A 19,679-nucleotide genomic window follows, 5' to 3' on the forward strand; every position below is an offset into this window, starting at 1 on the left:
CAAATTTATTAGAATTTTTAAAATATAATATATAAATATATATTATATTTAAAATGAAAATATATTATGATGAAAGTAGTTACAAAGATTTTATATTATTAACTTTAAAGAAATACATGTTAATTTTTATACATGTATTATATAGTTTGATAATGTTAACCCATCTTACCAACATATTAGATTTTATTTTTGAACATAAATATTTTATAATTACGAAAATAAAATATATAAATATATAAATTTAATACAATTTTATTATATTTAGCTCAATATAATAATTTTATTTTAATATGATTGATTATGATTATATAATAAATAAAATATCATATATTTTTTTATTTTTCATTTTATATAACTGAATATATTAATGTATAATAATATTTTAAACTAATTTCGAAAATAAAAATCTTGTAAAAATCTTTTTAAACAGATTTGTTAGAATTTTAAAATAAATATATTTATATTTAAAATGAAAAGATATCAAAAATATTATGATTATAATATTTTAAAAATTCTATTTATTATTTGTCTGAATTAAAATATATTATGAATTTCTATGAATAAGTCCATTAGGTCCATTTTTTAAAAAATCATACATGAATCAAGGTTGTCACTTCTGTTTTAATATATAAGATGAGAATATTCTATAGCAAAATATCATCAAAAAATATTAATCTAGTAAAGAAAATTATCTGTTTTTATAAAATTGGTAAAGCTAAAAACTATGCCATTGGATGAAACTATTACCGAATTATTTTTGGTCGTATGCATAATATGTACAAGATTCTATAAAGAAATAAACTAGAGTTGAAGAAGAAAAAAAGTTAATGTTGTCGCAAGGCATTTCTGCCTCTCCATCTCTCTCTCTCTCGTCATAAATCAAGAGAAAGAAAGATTCAAGGAATAAGATAGGGTTAGAATATTTCTTGGAAGTCCAAAAGAAAAAAAGAAAAAAATAAGGGAAGCTAGAAAACATTTTGTTCAAAGTAGTAATGATAAGTTTACTCCACTACCTCTGACTTCCATTCATCCCTCATCATCATTACAACCTCACTTCTTTCTTTTTCTCTGTACCTCCACTTTTTATTCCCAACATCATGATGATAGTGATGATGACGATTCCTCATCTTCATCATCATCTTCGTCGTCTTCTTCTACTTCTTTTTTCTCTTCAACTCCCAAGTTCCAGTACCCAAGAGGAAAACATAATCACAGAAATCCAAGATCAAGAATCCCAAGAAAAAGAAGAAGTTGTTGATTATCATCGTCATCAAGATTAGGGTTTACCTAATCTCTCTACTTTTTCTTTTAGATCGATTCTTGACCATCATCATCATCATCTCATATATGTTTGTATCGTCATCCACGTGTGCGTACGAGATCCAGTAGGGGAATCAAGCGTCTCGGTCCGATCCTTCGCTTCTTCAAAGCGATCTTCACTCGAAAATCATAAAATCAAGTGTCTTTGTTTTTTTTTTTTTGAAACACCAAGTGTCTTTGTTTACCTCTTTCTTATCTTTGTGTGTTTTTCTTTTGACTTCCTTTTTTTTTTTTTCATGTTAAGACTACCTTTGTTCTTCTATTCGCTGTCTCTTCTAGATTTCTCTCTTTTCAATTGGTGTTTTCGTTTGGCTTATTTAAATTTTATAAATATATATGTATCATCACTATGTTCTTCTTCAAATTCTACTCAGGAAATTAAATTCCATACACATGATGGTTGTTAGCATATTGTGAAATCATACCGATTCCCATGTAATCAATTTGCTTGGATCAATGAGATACATCACAAGATGAAACTTGTTTTAAAGGAAGGTAATAATTTATTATAGACCATATTATAGAACAACCATTTGTATGCTAATATGTGTGTGTCTATATATATATATATATGGGTGTGTGTGTGTGTGTGTGAGAGAGAGAGAGTCTCTGTGTAAATATGCTGAATTTGTCTGTTAACGAATGATGGTGATAATGTATCATGAATTTTAGAACATTAACCATGTTTCATATCATATACAGAGACGTGCCTACAGTGTATTGAAAAAGGCATTCGCCTCAGGTCTCCGATTAATATGATTGTTTTTAGGGTCCCAAAATTTAAAATAATTTCTAAAATTAATTTATTCATTTTTTAAATTCATGTATTTTTTTCTGTATGATATAATATAACATATTTACGTTATAAACTTATTCTTTTACAGTATTAGACTTGTGTATTTGGTGAAAATAATATATTATATTAGAAAATTATTTTCATTACGGTTGTAAATAAATTTATTTTTAAAAATTGCTTTAGGCCCCTAAAACTTTTCGTACGGCACTGATCATATACTATATGAATGATATATAGATATCTATATGACTGTTTGACAAAAAAAAAGCGATCTATATGACTATATGGTAGAGCATGCCTTGTATCTATGATCGTGACGATTTGGTACGTACGGTCAAAGAAACTTATGATAGCTGTGTGACGAAGAAATGTGTACGTACATATATGCATTTACATATAGTCTTCACGATCTATATTTTTGGAGACTATCTATATGTATAAGCAATTGCAAGAATATTCTCGAGACAGCATTTATTTATTGCCTAGATCTAATTTGTTTATGGGAGAATTGCTAAAACCAATCCAAATATTCAAGTCAAATATAAAAGTATATCTCACTTTCAGTCAAATACAAAATCAACTTAAAAAATAGTAAAAATAGTATTTAACTCTTATGACTAAACAAAAGAACAGGAATGTATATTATATTTATGTCATTCGCAAGTCTATACGTAACAGAAAGAAGTCTACATATATGTAGACCTCTTATGAAGTCTACCACTTATTTTGTAGTCTATACCATAATTTGATCTAATAATTGAATTTTTTTTAAATGTATAAAAAATAATTGTTGTGATAATTTTAATTAATCATTAATAAAATGGATAATATGAAGTAAATAAATTAAAATTTTATATAATTGAATATTTTATAGAGTATATACTAATTTGGTAACCATATGCTAGATAATGTTCATGGTTTATAAACAAAAGGTTGTTACGTGTTATGTCTTTTAGTGGTAGATTTCTTAGGTTTAGATTTTAGATTGAGATTAAGATTTTTTTGTTTTACTGACTTAAATTTGCAAATTAGTGTTTGATATTTGTGATATTTAATACATTAATTGAGACTATTTCGATTATCAAGAGATTTGTGGTTTAGAGTTTCGTAGACTCACAATAAAGTCTATTTCACTGTAGACGTTGTTTTCAGTCTACTTTAGTTGATTACAAAAAATATTATTTTTAAATTAAATATAGTTTTTTATGAATAAAAATGCGAAATCATATATTATAACTATTTTTAAAAGAATTGGTAAATTATATATTTACATTATTAAACAATAATTTACGAGAAGAATGGATAACAATTTTTTTTTAAAAAAAAATTACATATTTTTTTAAATAATAAAAGATAGGAGAAAGAACAAAAAAAAATTATTATAGACTTATAAAATTATAATAGACTTATAAAACCAAAATAATTAAACTTAACCAAAATTAAACCATAAAAGTTTTAACCTAACCATATCAAGTATCCGACGTATAAATACATTTTTTGTGGAATTTGGTAAGAAACACAAAACCTAGCGATGTTGCTCTCTTTAAGTCTCTAGAACAGGCGATTTCCGGCAGTCTGACCCTATCGAGTTTCTCTTCCTTATTCTCCCACTCGCCGTCCTCTCCGAATCACCATCATGACCATCACCACCGTCCTCCCATCCGTCAGCCATATCCACGTTGTCTCCGTCCACCTCGTCACCACCGTTCCTCTCCTCGTCTTCTCCAGTTGTAATCTCTCTTTCTTTATCTCTCTCTCTCTCTCTCTCTACTTTCTTATACAGTATCAAGAACCTCTTGTCTTATTACTTTGCATCATGAGTCTCAGGAGTGAGGAGAGTGATGAGTCGGAGATGAGCAGCGGCGATGAGGAGATAGAGCTTAACTTCGACTTCAATGGAGTTCTGCCGTGTGTGTGTTCGAGCTTTGAGATCAAAGGATGAGATGGACTCTAGTGAGAAGAGAAGGGAGGATATGGATTTGGCTCAGAGACGAGGGAGGAGATGGAGTTGGATTCAAAGATAAGTCTCTTACCCTCTTTCTCAGATTGAGTTTTATTTCTGATTTAATGTATTGATTATGGAGAAAACTGACAGTTTCAAAAATTGTAACCACAATTTCAGGTACGTTCAGGATTGGCATTGAGAATAACTGCACCAAACCAGCTGAGGACTGAGGACATCGTTGTAACTTGTAACTGTATACATTTTCTCGAGCTATTGTTATTTCGTTGTGTTAGGACAATGTTTTCTTAGTGATTGTATCTCAGCTAATATAAATCTTTGTATATTCATTGAGGAAACTTTGGGATGCATTAATTGGGATGTGCTTCATTCTCTCGATCACAAGCATAGGGGATGTGCTTGATTCTAAGCTGCTCAAAGGTAAAAGGATGTAATTGTATCCATGTTGTTTTTTTGTTTAGCCTGTGAGTGTTTATTGGCCTTGACGCACCAATGCCCTTGTTTGTCTCGTTTACTACAGGCTGTATATTATGGTCGCATGACTGAAATACTGGTGCGAAGAGCTTCTTTTCCTGATGAATTCACACGGTTAACAGCCATCATGTGGGTAAGAAGAAAAAAATGCTTCTACTAGGCTTCTTCTATTTACGTATACGGGTGCTACTTTGACTTTCTAGATCAATATTCTCTAAATATGTGTGTTTAATCTACTTTTGTAGATAAACGAGATTGTCTTAAAGCATGCTTATTATAAGGATCAAGCATGCATGTCACAAGCTACATATTCAGCGATGGCCACTTTGGTGAATGTGCAACCACTTTTTTGGCTAGAATTGGAAGATAGATGAAGTTTTTGATCATTATCATGAGAGAGAATAAGATGTTTGTAATAGACATTTGTATTGTACTTTTGTACGAGGCTACATTGTATTGTTCTCTTTGTATCAAACTGATGTATTATGTAATAACTTACATATTCAGCGATGACCACTTTGGTGATTGTTCTTTTGTATCAAACTACCTGTTAGAAAGCAGACTTGTTTAATACAACCTTTAAAAAAATACAAAAAAAAAAATTAAGATCCCCAAGTTTAACATAGGTTCATCACTTAACACAACTCTAAAACAATGTAATACAAGAGTCGCCCATAAAAGTGACTCAAGATCCACAAATTCAACATAAGTTTCACATAACCTCCAATTACAGAACTAGACTTACAAAGACATCTACACTAATTATTTAACTACATAGTCAAACCAAAAAGTTGATAGTTTCATAATTATATCAGATTTTCTTTTCAAAATCACTCAAGACCAGTAGGATTAACTTATACTCACTATCGGAAAAAAAAATCTTAAAAAAACTTAATGAATAATACACAAATTCACATTTTTATAGATTTTTCTATGTAGACTTAATATTTAGTCTACAGAGATGTAGACCGTTCTTTTCAGTTTACTGACTGTCAAGTAGATTTACTTTTTGAGTTGGTTTTTGCAATTGCAAATTTTACGAGTTGCTTTTTATATTTGAAAAAATTTGTGATTTTATAAAAGTAGACTTCCATTTCAGTCTACACTTTAAAAAATTAGTTTTTGCTATTGACCATAATTCACCAAGGATTTGACTTTCTGAAGTAGACTTCATATGCAGTCTACATGTTTGAATTTTTTTGAAAGAGGTTAGTTTTGCAATTGATTATGTTTGACTTTCAACAAATAGATTGAAATGAATGTCTACAAGTGTGTAGACTTCGCGTGAAGTCTCTTTCAAATCCGACAGATTAGTTTTGCTTTTGACCAAAATAAAAAAGTAGACTTTACATGCAATATGCATTTTTTCTAAGATAAGAAGACTGCATATGAAATCTACAATTTTTTAAAAAATTATTACTTTTTAAACTTTTTAGTCAAAAACAAAACGAACCGATTAAACGAAATCAAAGTTTCGGTCAAATGCAAAACTGACCTTTTGTAGACTTCTCGGATAGCCTACATTTTTTAGACATCCGATGAAGTCTACTTTGAAAAGTCAAAACTTCGGTCAAATGCAAAACTAACCTCTTTTACTTAGACGTTTTGGCAAATCTACCAATTTTTTTTGTTTTTGTTGTCAAAGGTAAAGACGAAGACTACTGGGAAAGTCTGTGTTACAAAAAAAACATTTGGTAAATTGCAAAACTGACTTGTGTGTTGACAAGTAGACTGCATCGTACGTCTACACAGAGGCGTAGACATATAAAACATTATACTACCGTAACACAGATCTGAAAATTGACGAAAATCATGTAAATAGTTTACCTTTTCTAGTGTAAAGCTTGTTTCCAACCTTTTCAGCCGTCCAAACTCCAAATATGAACAAAAAGAAGCACCTTTGATGATTCATTAATGAAGAACTCGAAAATATGAAGTTTGTGATTATGAAAATGAAAGTTATGAGAGTTTTTTAGATGAAAATGTAGAGGAAATGAGAGAAAATGAAGATTTGTTGGTTTAGAATGAGAAAAAATTGGTTGAAAATTGAATTCTAAAGCTTTAAGAGCTCAAAAATTGTGGTTCATGGTGGTTGGAAAAATTGATGATGATGGCATTATTATAAATAAGAAGAAATGGTTAGGGTGTATTTGAAAATATGAAGTTTGTGATTATGAAAATGAAAGTTATGAGAGTTTTTTAGATGGAAATGTAGAGGAAATGGGAGAAAATGAAGAGTTGTTGGTTTAGAATGAGAAAAAAATGGTTGAAAATTGAATTGTAAAGCTTTAAGAGCTCAAAAATGGTGATTCATGGTAGCGAAGGAAAAGCGCAGGGCTTTTTTCGTGGTAATAGTGGGCGGGTCTCCTTTCGATGTAAAGGCCTTCGCATTCCTAATCCGCCCCACCAACCACGAACGGCTTAGTTTGCCCCAGCTTGGTGAATCCCCGCGCAGCGACATAGTTTGTGCGCCCTTTACCGTTCTCGCTCAGTGTTTGCAACGGCTGGGGAGGCAGTCGTAGAAGCAAAGTCTATCGCCATGCCATTCCATCAAATACGACAACAAACTTCTCTACAAGTTTACTATGCTAGGTAAATCTTAAATGCAGTTATTTAACAAACATGTTAATTTTGCAATTGACCTGTTTGATATTTGTACACTGCATATTTTAAGTGAAGTCTTATTTTTCTTTGAAAAAAAATATGGAATACTTCTGGATAAGGATACTTTAAGTAATTTAATTTCTCATTTATTCAAAATTTTAATTTCTAAGAATAAATTTTATTGGAAGTTTGTAATTAGCAGACTTCACTAAAAATCTCCGAGGGATCAATTTGGAATTTGACCAAAACTTTGATTTTTATCAAACGTAGGTTAAAATTTCATAAATGTTTATGTTTAGATTTCGTATACTTTTTTTAATTAAATTATTTTTTACTTTGTAGATTTCTTCCTTAGTTTTAGACTATACAAAAATAAATAGTAAAAGTAGGTTGATGTTTCATTTGGTTATAAAAGACTAGTTGTGATTTCATTGTCGTTTAAGATATTTTGCATTTTATTAAATAAATATTTTATTTTTTTTCCTTATATGAAAAATATAAATAAATAGTCTAGTTTTATAATTAAAATCAAAATTTTGATTATGTTCAAGTAATTAAAATTCCATTAAGTAATATTTTTTTGTTTCATTAAAAATATCGTGTTTCTAGTGTTATTTTAGAATTTAATTATATCTATTTAAGTTTAATATTGATTGTAAAATGCGTTAATTGTATAAATAATTATATTCACATTAAAGGCTACTGGCTGAAGAAATATATTAATAAGAATATAAATATATTTTTTTAATTTGTATAAAAAAATATGAAAAATGACATTGTTCTTTTTTTAACGTCTAAATGACATTGTTCATACAGTGGAGGAAGTACCATTTATTGGACTATTTCGTCGCAAGAATTAAGAAATTGTCATTATTACACGCTAATAAGAGATATTCAGTTAACCATAATTTAATTCAGAGCTCCGATTGATGAAACGTCAATCAAAATATTTTTGTCAACTATAATAGAAGAAGTAATCTTCATATTTGATGTTGCCAAAAAAAAAAAAAATCTTCATATTTGACCAAATAAGAAAGAGAAATAATCTTATCTCTACCCCACCAACTATATACTATATATAAAAACTAAAAATGTAATCACAATTTAATTAATTTAAATAAATACATTTTCTCACCTAATAAAATAAAATCAAATCTCTATCTCTCTCGTCTCAGGAAAATATGGAGAAAAATTCTTGGGCGGATCAATGGGACAACAGCAATCAAGCTTCTGGAAAAACGACAGATGACGGTAAAAGCGGCGCTGGCGCGTCGGGAAAATACAAAGAGAAGGTGGAGGCTGGATTGGGGAAGACGAAAGCGGTGGCGAGTTCCGGGTTGAAGAAAGTCAAGATAGGAACCTCGTTGGGTCTCAATTGGGTCAAAGACAAGTATAACAAAACCACCACCACCAAGAAGAACTGATATTCATCTCCTTTTGTTACATTATTATTACATTTGGATTCGTGTGATCTTTTTATGATTAATGGTGTGAATTGTTTGATTTTGCGAAGATTGAAGTATACTTGAAAACCTTTTTTATTTAATTTTATTTATTTACACAAAATCATATACTCCATTGGTGTAGCAGTTGGGCTGATAACCAATTTAGATTAATAATACGTGGGGATCTTAATACAAACTTTTGCAATCATATGATGATACGCAATCATATATAGTGAAACCCGCAACAAACTCAACAAAAAAAAAAAAAAGAGAAAAGCAAAAGAGCGTTTCATGACCATTTGAGTTCATCAGTCCAGAGGGTGATACGGTCAAGGATAAGATTCGTGATCAATGCAGTTTCCTCATATGATTCCTCTCTCACTCCGTGCATTTCAGTTATGGCCGCTTCGAAAGCCTACCATCATCATCATATTTAAAAAAAAAAAAAAAAAATCAAAACTACAAAATCAGAACATCATCTATATATAATTAGTGTAAGGGAAAAATTGTAGGCTCTACTTTCCTAATTATGCACATCATCATCACAATCAACTACAGTATCTATCTTCCAAACGCGATGATAAGCAATCTATAAACCATTACTAGATCATATGAAGATTAGCCACATAACACATTTATGCCATAATATGAATACAATAATTGCACAGTAACGATTGTCAGAACAAAAAAAAAAGAAGCTTTAAGTTTTATCAAACAGGACAGTTGGGAGAATAGATGATAATCGCATAACATAAACTATAATACTAAATGAGAGGAAGCAACACATATAGCCTTTGCAGTCTTAAGCGCAGCCTTGGTTGATATGAGAGTCTCATAGTAAAAAAGAGAGAAGTTAAGAGCAAGCCCCAGTCTCGGTACGTTACGTTAGTGGAAGGCAGATCATTAAGAGCAATAGCCTACATAACAAAAGAAGCATTAGTCAGACAAGACGTTCTCTTATCATTCTACAAGCTAAAGAGCAAGAAAGATAACCTGGGCTGACTTGTACACCTCAAGAGTGCGCTTGACAGCTTTTATCTTTTCAGCTCCCGTCTTGGAATCAGAGAGGTAACGGTGATAGTCTCCCGTCATTTTGAGGTAGAATACTTTGGAGTCAGCCGTGGATGCACTAGGAAGGAGGTGAGAGTCGATAAGGTTGAAAACCTGATCACAAATCTTGGTGATCTCACTCTCAATCTTGACTCTGTGGTCCTTGATAATGGAGACGTTGTTAGTGTTTCCCTTTTTTGTTTCCTTCTTCTCAATAGAGCGGGTGCGCTTCAACGGAGCCCTCCTACCAGCAATCAAATTCTTGTAGGCAATAGACAAGAGGTTCCTCTCTTCTGGAGTAAGCTCAGCAGTGTCCACGTTCTTTGCAACTTTGTCCAGGAATTCAACCATGTCATCATATTTCTCAGCCTCGTCGGCTAAGTTGGCCATAGGCCTGAGCGTATTTAACTCAACCCGAAGTACCTACCTAGACCCGAACCGGAAAAACCAAAAACGAATCCGAACTGTTATACAAAAATATCCGAACGGGACTTATGAGCTTAGTACTTTGGTGTTTGGTTATAATCCGAACCGAACCGACATCCGAACTAGGATCCGAAGATATCCGAAATTATTTAAATATGTTAAAGTTTTTATATATTTAAGATGATTTAGATATTTTAGGATATTCAAAATATTTTTTTAGTTTGTTTTAATTGTTATTTTGAATACTTTTTAGTTAATTTAGATAGTTTAACTAATTTTTAATTAGATTTGTAAACAATTTATATATTTTGAAAAAATAATTGTCAATTTTTAAGGTTTAAAAAAAATATTTTTGGACGATTTTAAACATTGGTTACATCCGATCCGAACCGAAACCGATCTGATAATTAGTAAAACCCAAATGGTACTTCTGAGCATAACACCAAAAATCCGAATTATCCGGACCGAAACCGAACGGTCTACCGATCGCTCAGGCCTACTTGGCCATGTAGATATTCTCTTCCCGGGACGACATCTTTGTACATGTAACCAACTAAAATCATCAAAGACCAACACTATTGCATAGCAATCCTAAAACACACCAGCCACGTCATAGAGTAAACAGCAAGCAAAGAAAGATGAGATCTCGTACGAACCTTTGGATTTTAGGGTTTTTGAATTCGAAGCGGAGTATGGATGTAAGCACTTACTTATATTGGAATTGAAAGAGAAAATAACAAGTGTCCCAATGAAAATGTGACACGTAATTTCTTCTAAAGTAAATTAAAATAGGGGGAATTTTGTAGACAAACATTTTAAGTTATAGACCAAAATAAAATGGTTCACAGGTAAAAGAAGATGAAGAAGAGTAGCTCTAAATCTAATGGTGTTGTGATGGATTCTTCTGGGTGACTTCGCTGTACCATGACTTCCACGCGTCCATATAATGTCCAAAGAGGTCTTTCAAAACTGAAATTTTGTTCATCAAAAAAAGTTAATTTCACATGTTTTAATATTTAGTCAAAATATCAAATTGATGCGAGTAATAATAATATGCTACCTTGGTTTTGGTACGAGGGACGGTAATCGGAAACCAGATTCTCCACATCAAAAGCTCTCTTTGAGCTGTCCTCCAGAGGAGCAGTTGGATATGTACCAGTGGCTGGTGCAAAAGGACCAAACTCATAACCTCTTGATCCATGTCTTGATTCGTGAGCATCGAAGATTCTGTTATAAGAACTCTCCGCTATTGCATGGTGTTTCATCTTCAGACTCCTCTCCGTAGCACTGTCATGGGTTTTGCTTCTCTTGACGCTGACGTTTGAAAGATCAGTTCCGAAAACTCGTTTCTTTGATTCGGCTTGCATCATCAAATCGCTGCTCAGAGTGAAAGTAGGCTCACCATTGTATCCTAACCATTTGAAAGCTGGTTTTCTAGAATCTAAGGTGTGAGTCTGTCACCAAGAGAAACATAAAGTAAGGGTAATTTACATCTACAGATCATTGATATGGTTCATGAAACACTGCAGCATTTAGTTTACCTTTTCAATGAGATTCATGGATGACAAGACATTTGCAATATCATAAAGCCGCCTCACTTTGGCTACAGAGAGAGTAATCAATTATCTCAAGTGAGTAAGCAAACATAAACAAAAAGAGCCAAAAAGCCACAAAACTAAGATAATTACTTCTCATTATAGATGTATTGTGGGCATCTCCCAGCAGTAACTTTGCAGCCTCGTCGAGGGAGATGATTGTAGCCTATACATTCAGAAGAATATATATATATATAAAGTAACTCAATGGAAACTCTTAGTTGGTAAAAAACAAATATCTAGCTTTCTCACTTACTTGAGAGCAAATAAAGAGCTTGATGAAATTCTGAGTAAGAAGTCCTAAAGATTTCTCTCGACGATTATCTGTCACACATGCATATAACCAGCAAAGGAAAATGTCAGCAAATCAACATTATATCTCATGAATACTATCTCTGTTATTTGGCATAAAGGTCTAACTTAGAACATGGTAGGTACATCACTGAATCTACTACACTCCAAACAAAAAGTACCTATTTTGGAGGAATCGGGAAGAGATGGCTTTGAGGTATCAGTCTGACTAGTAGAAAGAGGCTGAGAAGAAGACTCTTCCTCATCATCCTCATCATCAGATCCCTGAAATTCAGCAGAAGCATTAAACTCATGAAGAGAAACAACTTACAGAGATGCAAATCCAAATTAACCTACTTTGACATTCTCGTTGACATAAAAACGGTGAAAAGTGTCTTTAGCACCTTCTTCCTGCATCATCAGGAACACTATTCAAATCCGCAAAATCAAATAGATACATGTTGAATTCTAGAAGAAGAAAACTAACTAACTTGTAGCTCCTTTAACGCCGCGGGAATTGCGGCAAATCCTTTCCATGTGTACTGATTCTTAGCTCGTCTTGTTAAAACCTAAAGTTCATAAGAGATGAGATTAAAAGAAAACGAAAGCAGTGAAGAAAGGAAGGAACAAAACTCACGCCGACACTCTCGAGAACATTAACGATATCATAGATTCTCCGTCTCTCAACTCCTGCAACCAAATTCCAAAATCGAAATTCAAATCCTAATAGGGCGCAAAAAAAACTGGTAAGGGGGGAAAAACCTAATTTTGAGGAGGCGTCATCGAGCCCAATCGTTTCGATTCCGTGTCGATTGTAAAGAGCTAAGAAACTGTGGAGGAAGAAGATTAGAAGTAATCAAAGAAGCCAAAACTATAGAGAAATGTGATTACTGACTTGGTACAAAGAAGGCCCAGAGATTTCTGTTTCCGACTGTAGGAATGGTGTAGAGAGGAAGAAGACCCCGGCATGGAAGACGATGATGATAGCTCCATGTTCGTTTTTTCCGGCGGCAGATCTGACATTTTTTTAGAGTCGATGGTTTGATTGATTGATTGATTTGGGAGGGATTTAAGAAAATTGGATTCGAAAATTTTGGGGGGAAGATACGTTAAAACTTTAAAATCTTGAGCGCCAATTTGAATTCTCTCCTCTCTCTCTCTCTCTCTCTTTTTCAGGCTCCTCCTTCCCACGCGCGCACACACGGTTTTTATTGGCTTTTTCAGGCTCCTCCAGCCGATTTAAATGCACATTTTTTTCTAGATTTAATGTTTTCACTACTTGCATAACCTTTGCCAAATCACGGTCTTGAGTTAATCATAGTATTATGATTACTCTAAAATGTCGAAAGTAAAGACAAAAAAATAGTTGATGTATGTGTTGTTCATTAGCTAAGTTAAGCTTTTCATGTTTAATATTTGTACATTTGTTTTTAATACTTTTGTAACAATGCAATACTGTGGATATCAATTAATTAAATACTAAATTTTTTGACAGCTCTTAGAAATCGCAGATTTGTTTTTGATTTATTCATATCAATTAATTAAATACTAGATTTTGACAGCGCTTAAAAATCGCGGATTTGTTTTAGTTTTATTCATAAGTGATTTAAAGTTGCCTTTATTTTTTCTTTCATATTTTAAATATTGATTTTTGGAAAGTTTACCAAAACGAAACAAAAAAATGTATAATTGTCTCTTTGGCATAAAATATTTTTGTCTATTTTACCCTTTTCATTTCTAAAACTTAATGAAATAAATAATTTTATGAATATATTTTTTTTTTACATCAAAAAGATTACAGACTCATATAGACCATGTAAACCAATGTGTTAACTCTGAATCCATGTGTACGGTGAAAGACGGTTGTTGCCGAGCACTACGTGCCAAAATATCTGTCCTTGTATTCTCCGTCCTAGGTACATGAACAATATCTGAGTTGACGAAACTTCATCTCAACAGCTTAATATCTTCCAGGTAACTTTCAAATGCTAGTCATTCCTCTTGTTCAGAAACCATCTTCACCAATTGAGAACAATTCGTTGCAAACGTAACCTGAAACTGTTTTAAATTTTTCATGCATTCCATCGTCCAAATTAATGCATCCATCTCCGAATGTAGCGATGAAACACATGCCCTTACATTCCTTGCCCCTAGTAAACCATCAACCCCTGGTAATGTACTTAACCAACCTTGCGTTGAAAATAGGTCGTTATCTTTCTAAGAACCATCTGTGACACACCATCTTCTTGTGGCTCCTAAGTTAAGCATAACCTGTACTTCATGTGCACACCTGTTGTTACTAATATGTGCCTCATCCCAGATTGTTGATTCTACTTATACTAATCAAAGTGTTTCTCTGGGATCAAAATCAAGATTACTAAATACTTTACTGTTCCGACACTTCTAAATGTACCATAATATCCATGCAAACTGATGATCCTCCGTCTGTAGGTTAACTTTCCAAAATAGATGGTCCATATTAGCAAAAAGAGAGGTAATCAGAAAAATGTTCGGATTTGATGGGATTTTAGATAGTGCCTAGACTTGACGAGCTGGGGGACATTCAAAAAATACATGGTTTACTGATTCCTCTGGATCACCACACCGTGCACAGCACGTATCTCCTTGTATTCCTCTTGCTCTTAGATTTTTTGTTACCGTTGTACAACCTGATACCAACTGTCATATAAATGCTTTAACTTTGGAGGACACCTCACTTTCCAGCAGAAAGCTTTGAGCATATCAACATTGGGACCATAAAATTATGGTGGCTTTTCCTTATCAGGATAAATTTTTTCCACTTGGTACCCTGATTGTACACGATGCAAGAATAATTGGAAGTATATCATTGTGTAGAAATCGGATGGAAGATAGGAGTGGATGGTATTTCACAAAAAATGAGAAATAAAAAAATAAAAGTAGAAACAATTGATAAAACACCCATATTCTTAAAATGATATTTTTTAGTTAAAAAACTTATATAAATTAAAATTTTAAATTACGTTCTACTAAAAATAAATTTTGTCTTCTACGAAAAATGGGCTAGTAGAAATTGAATTTCAGATTAAACAAGTTCATCTATTTTTTTTTTAAAACGAACAATTTACTTTTAATTACTTCTAAATAGGAAAAATGTGAATTCTACTAATTGTAAGTTAGCTACTTTTTCTATGAATGCAGTTTCTATTTTTTTTTTAGGTATTCTAAAATTCTTGGAATGCGAAATCTAGACACTATTAGAACCGCTACATGAGGTAGAATCTGATATGAAATTTTTGTCTTGGTTCTACGTAGTGTAGAAAGTGCATTCTATGAATAAGAAAACCTGATTTTGACGAAAATTATGGAAGTTTCAGTTAAAAATTATTCTAAAAATATTTGTAATATTTTAGCTTCTGTAAAATGTGTATAGGTCGATTTACCTTGTCAAAAATATCAAAAATTATTTGTAATATTTTAACTTCCCTAAAACGTGTATGCACTTTTCCTTTTTATTAAACTTTCTATTAAACTTTTTTTTTAAATGTTTTGTTTCCTTTTTATTGCATTTTTAATAAAAAAAATTAAAACATTTAATTTTAACGTTTGTTAAAAAAATATAAAACTTTGTAAAACGTTTTTAATAAAAATAAAACTTTGTGTAACATTTTTAATAAAACTTTAATAAAAATAAACTTTGTAAACTTTATAAAAATAAAAATTTATAAAAAGTTTTAAATAAAAAATGTTAAATAAACTTTATATGGAAGATTTTGACAATTTTTATTTTTATAAAAAGTTTAAAATGTTTGTAAACTTTTTAGTTTTATTAAACTTTTAATAAAAAAAGATTAAACTTTAAAATTTTAATTTTTAAAGCATTTTTTCCTTTATGTTAAACCATTTAAAATTCAATTAAACTTTTACATTATTTTTAATGTGTTTCATTTTATTAATCAAGGGTTAGTTTTGGAATTATGAAAAAATATACTAAAGAAACAACTTAAGGATGGTATTATAACAAATGGACAACCATGCTATTTTTTTTGTTCCATTTTGGCAAATTTCCCTTGATTTTTTTATGTTTTATCATTTGTTATTCATATTTTCAAAGTATGGGATTTAAAATTTGAGTATGAATATCTATTTATAATAATTGGGTGAGGTGCTATACTTATCAAAAATTAGGATAAAGATTTTTTAAAATATCGGTTGGTATTCATCTATTGCATTTGTTGGATTATTAGTTAACATATTTAAATCTTTTTAAAGGGATACTCATTTTATTGAGTTTTAATCACAACAATCAAATATGATAGTATAAAAATAAACATAAAATCTTAAATTAATTCAGTTATAAATCCGTTTAAAATCAATATAGATAAGTGATAAATATTATAGTATCAATAATAGTACATTCGTTTTATAAAAGTGAATTTAGTGAAAATTATATAAGTTAGCATAATATATCATGTTGCCAAAAACACAATATTAATTCTTATAAATAAGTTCTTAATATTAAATAAATAACATTATGTAGAAAATGTATAATTCTTATTCAAAAAACCTGTATAGATTTTATGTAGTCATATAAATAACATTTGAAACATTTGAAACATTTGATATGGTTTATGTCAAATGTAGGCATGTGTATTCGAGCTTCCAATCGGGTTTCGGTTTTATCCAATCAAGTCTCAATTTTTTGGGTTCATCAAAATCAGCCCCATTCGGGTTATATGAAAGTTCGTTTTGGAACCGGTTCGGGTTCTATCGGGGTCGGGTCGAGTTAGTAAATCTTCAAAGAAACGGTACAACCCGATGTACTTTCGGGTTCGGGTCTCAATCGGTACTTCGGTTTAAAAGTACCTTATTTATATCTACTTTGTAACCAAAACATAACTAAAATCGGTTCTTTGGTTTTGAAATACATGATTTATACCTATTTTGTAACCAAAACATAAATAGATTCAAAAATAAGAAAAAAAATCAAATGTGATCATTCAAAATCAAACCAAAGGTAAACATAATTATTGATAGATATTGAAAATCAAATAAATGAAAGCATAAAACGAAAACCAAGTTCTCATGAAATGAGAAACATTATTCTAAGAAAACAAAACCAAAATCTAAAAACTTCAAATGTTACCTCCAACCATCAACATTCATGTAACATATAATTATTTTAGATGTTCAGTAATATCTGAGTGTATTTTGGATACATATTAGGAATTGAGATCATGTTTGGTACAAGTTTTTTTTTTGAGATTTTGAATGTGTATGGTTCTATCGGGTATCCATTTAACTTCAGGTTCGGTTCGGATAATACCCACAACCCAAAATACCATAAAAAAAAGATCCATTCGGTATTTATGTCGGGTTCGGATCGGTTCAGATTCGTTTTTATAGAATCGGGTTCAGTTCGGATTATCGGGTTTGGTTTATTTGCCCAACCCTAGTCAAACATTTATAAAATCACGATCTTTTGTAAATAAATTTGAGTGAAATAAATGTGAGTTTACTAAAATGTAACATAATTTAATTGTTGCTATAAATAGACTAGTTATAATATTTAGTTGTATTTAATAGGTTGAATAACAAATAAATAGGTCCAGACAACTTTTTAAAGTAGATTTTTTGAAATGATTCTCTATTATTTATACTATTATCTGAAAAGTGAATTAATTTAGTTGTCATGTTCTCCATAATTTTAGGTAAGTTTGTTTATTTGTTATGCTCTCATTTGTCATGCTCTCAATAATTGTAATTAATATTTTTGTTTGTTTGGCATATTTTAATTATTTAAAGTTTTAGCTAAATCATTTGTTTGAATAATTTATATTATTATTTTTTGAAATTATGTTTTCACAAAATTTTAACATGAAATAGTTTTAACAATTCACGTTAAAAATTAACATGGTTAATATCATTGTTACCTCTAATGAATAGTTATATATGTATCTAATATTATATAATTATATATTTAGTTATAAATATTTATAATAACAAATTAATCAAAATAAATAAATATCACATACACCAATAAGTTTATTCAAGAATCAAAAGATTAACTACTCTCAGTTCTCATGATAACGTCAAACCTTCTTCCATGATCCTATTATCTAGCCAGCAAGAGATCCCCACAAGCAATATATGATTAGTTACCATTAATAAATAATTAAATCAATACAATTAAAACAGCAGCCTTTTTTTGATATCCCCTTAGACTTTAAAAGTATTTACAGTAGACTGCCACTGCATATTTATTATTAATGATAATAAAGATATTAATTTATGTTCCACGATTCATGGGCTTCTATTAATAAACTAATTTTGTCCTTAATTAAATGGCTTAATATCTTGGAAAATTCGCACAATAACAACTAATTTATATTCTGAAAGTATATTCTACGAACAAAATCTCAACATATTGGCAGAATCAAAAGATAAGTATATTTCGTATTATAACAAACCCTAATTCTCAAGGCGTGAGTGTTTCCACTCCTTTCCTATATAAACTAATACTGGTCATACCCCAACCTTACACTGTGGTAAAAAAACAAACCTTAAGAAAATGAAAGCTACACCAAAGCTCTCTTACCTGTCCGATATCAGGCCGTACAAGCCTGAATGGTGGGTCCAAGTCAAGGTCCTTCATACCTGGAAACAACACAGTGAATACGGTGAAACCATGGAAATCATTTTTGCTGACAAGAAGGTAAATGATTTTGATCTGCTTTTGATAGAAGAATATATAATATTAAACCAACGATACACAAATTATGATAAAACAGTTTTACTAAATAAAACTCTGTTTTTCATTATTTTAGGGAAACAAAATTCAAGCATCTTGCAAAAAAAACTACTTGCTTAGTTTGGGTGCGGATTGTCGTGTGGGTGAATGGAAAAATCTAGAAAATTTCGTGATAACTCCAGCAGGAGGTGGATACCGACCTACCAATCATCCTTATAAGCTGTCGTTCATGAAGTTCACCTCAATTAAACCATACGAATACAATAATATCGATATGTTTCTGGATTTAGTGGAGTTTGAAACTATATTGAGTGGACAGCTAGACAACAATCTCTTGATTGGTATATTTTTAAAACGTTTTTTTTTATTGTAGTATGTTTAGTTATTGTTTATTAATATATTGTTTGTTTTGTACTATCTAGATGTTGTGGGGCAAGCCATAGATATTGGAGAAAAGTTAACTCTCCAATGTAGTAATGGGAAAGAGAAAAAGAAGATCGAATTCACTCTCAGAGACATAAAGTAAGTTATAACAAACAAATTGTTCACATTTTATAGTTAATGATTCGTAAAGATTTTTGACTTAACTATTTTCTATTTATTTGTAGTGATGAACGCATACCATGTTGTCTTTGGGGGAACTTTGCTGATACTTTGGAATCATATATAGAAGATGCACAATTGGGAGTGGTTGTATGTTTGATCCGATTTGCAAAAATTGGATCATTTAGAAGTAAATATCCTTTACTGCTCTTAAATAAATTAAGTTAATCTTTTTTATCTTATTATTAAATAATGATATATATATATATATATATATATATATATATATATATATATATATATATATATCTGCTTTAGGTAAACTCCAAATTACAAATGCTTTTGATACCTCTCAGTTATTGATCAATCCACCAATAGAGGAGAGTGCTGCATTGAAAGAAATGTTAGTTATTTTGTACTCTTTAACGTTTTTACGTAGCTC

General features: G+C 30.9%; 2 protein-coding genes, 1 long non-coding RNA gene and 1 pseudogene across 4 annotated transcripts; 2 read left to right on the plus strand and 2 right to left on the minus strand.

Moving 5' to 3' along the window:
• The first annotated feature begins 639 nt into the window (after positions 1 to 639).
• Positions 640 to 5,504, plus strand: LOC103874232. Of its 2 annotated transcripts, none has more exons than XR_001957692.2 (5): positions 640 to 3,846; positions 3,938 to 4,314; positions 4,414 to 4,499; positions 4,600 to 4,686; positions 4,799 to 5,504. It is a non-coding gene; the product is annotated as an uncharacterized LOC103874232 (long non-coding RNA). The 2 variants fall into 2 exon arrangements; XR_001957693.2 differs by having other exon boundaries at positions 641 to 3,846; positions 3,944 to 4,308.
• Positions 5,505 to 6,856: 1,352 nt separating this feature from the next.
• LOC103874222 lies at positions 6,857 to 8,691 on the plus strand. The gene has a single exon (XM_033286712.1). The coding sequence runs from the start codon at positions 8,339 to 8,341 to the stop codon at positions 8,579 to 8,581; it is 243 nt and encodes an 80-aa protein (XP_033142603.1). The 5' UTR covers positions 6,857 to 8,338; the 3' UTR covers positions 8,582 to 8,691.
• A 276-nt stretch (positions 8,692 to 8,967) lies between these two features.
• On the minus strand, positions 8,968 to 10,543 carry LOC103874561 (annotated as a pseudogene).
• A 230-nt stretch (positions 10,544 to 10,773) lies between these two features.
• LOC103874205 (E2F transcription factor-like E2FE) lies at positions 10,774 to 15,576 on the minus strand. The gene is made up of 11 exons (XM_009152626.3): positions 12,860 to 15,576; positions 12,727 to 12,794; positions 12,602 to 12,654; positions 12,456 to 12,533; positions 12,322 to 12,375; positions 12,147 to 12,249; positions 11,930 to 11,997; positions 11,767 to 11,839; positions 11,620 to 11,681; positions 11,139 to 11,532; positions 10,774 to 11,047 (listed from the first exon to the last, which is right to left on the minus strand). The coding sequence occupies exons 1-11, from the start codon at positions 12,985 to 12,987 to the stop codon at positions 10,959 to 10,961; spliced, it is 1,170 nt and encodes a 389-aa protein (XP_009150874.1). The 5' UTR covers positions 12,988 to 15,576; the 3' UTR covers positions 10,774 to 10,958.
• Between the last annotated feature and the right edge of the window lie 4,103 nt (positions 15,577 to 19,679).

This window comes from Brassica rapa, chromosome A01 (genome assembly GCF_000309985.2).
Source record: "Brassica rapa cultivar Chiifu-401-42 chromosome A01, CAAS_Brap_v3.01, whole genome shotgun sequence".
NCBI lineage: Eukaryota > Viridiplantae > Streptophyta > Magnoliopsida > Brassicales > Brassicaceae > Brassica > Brassica rapa.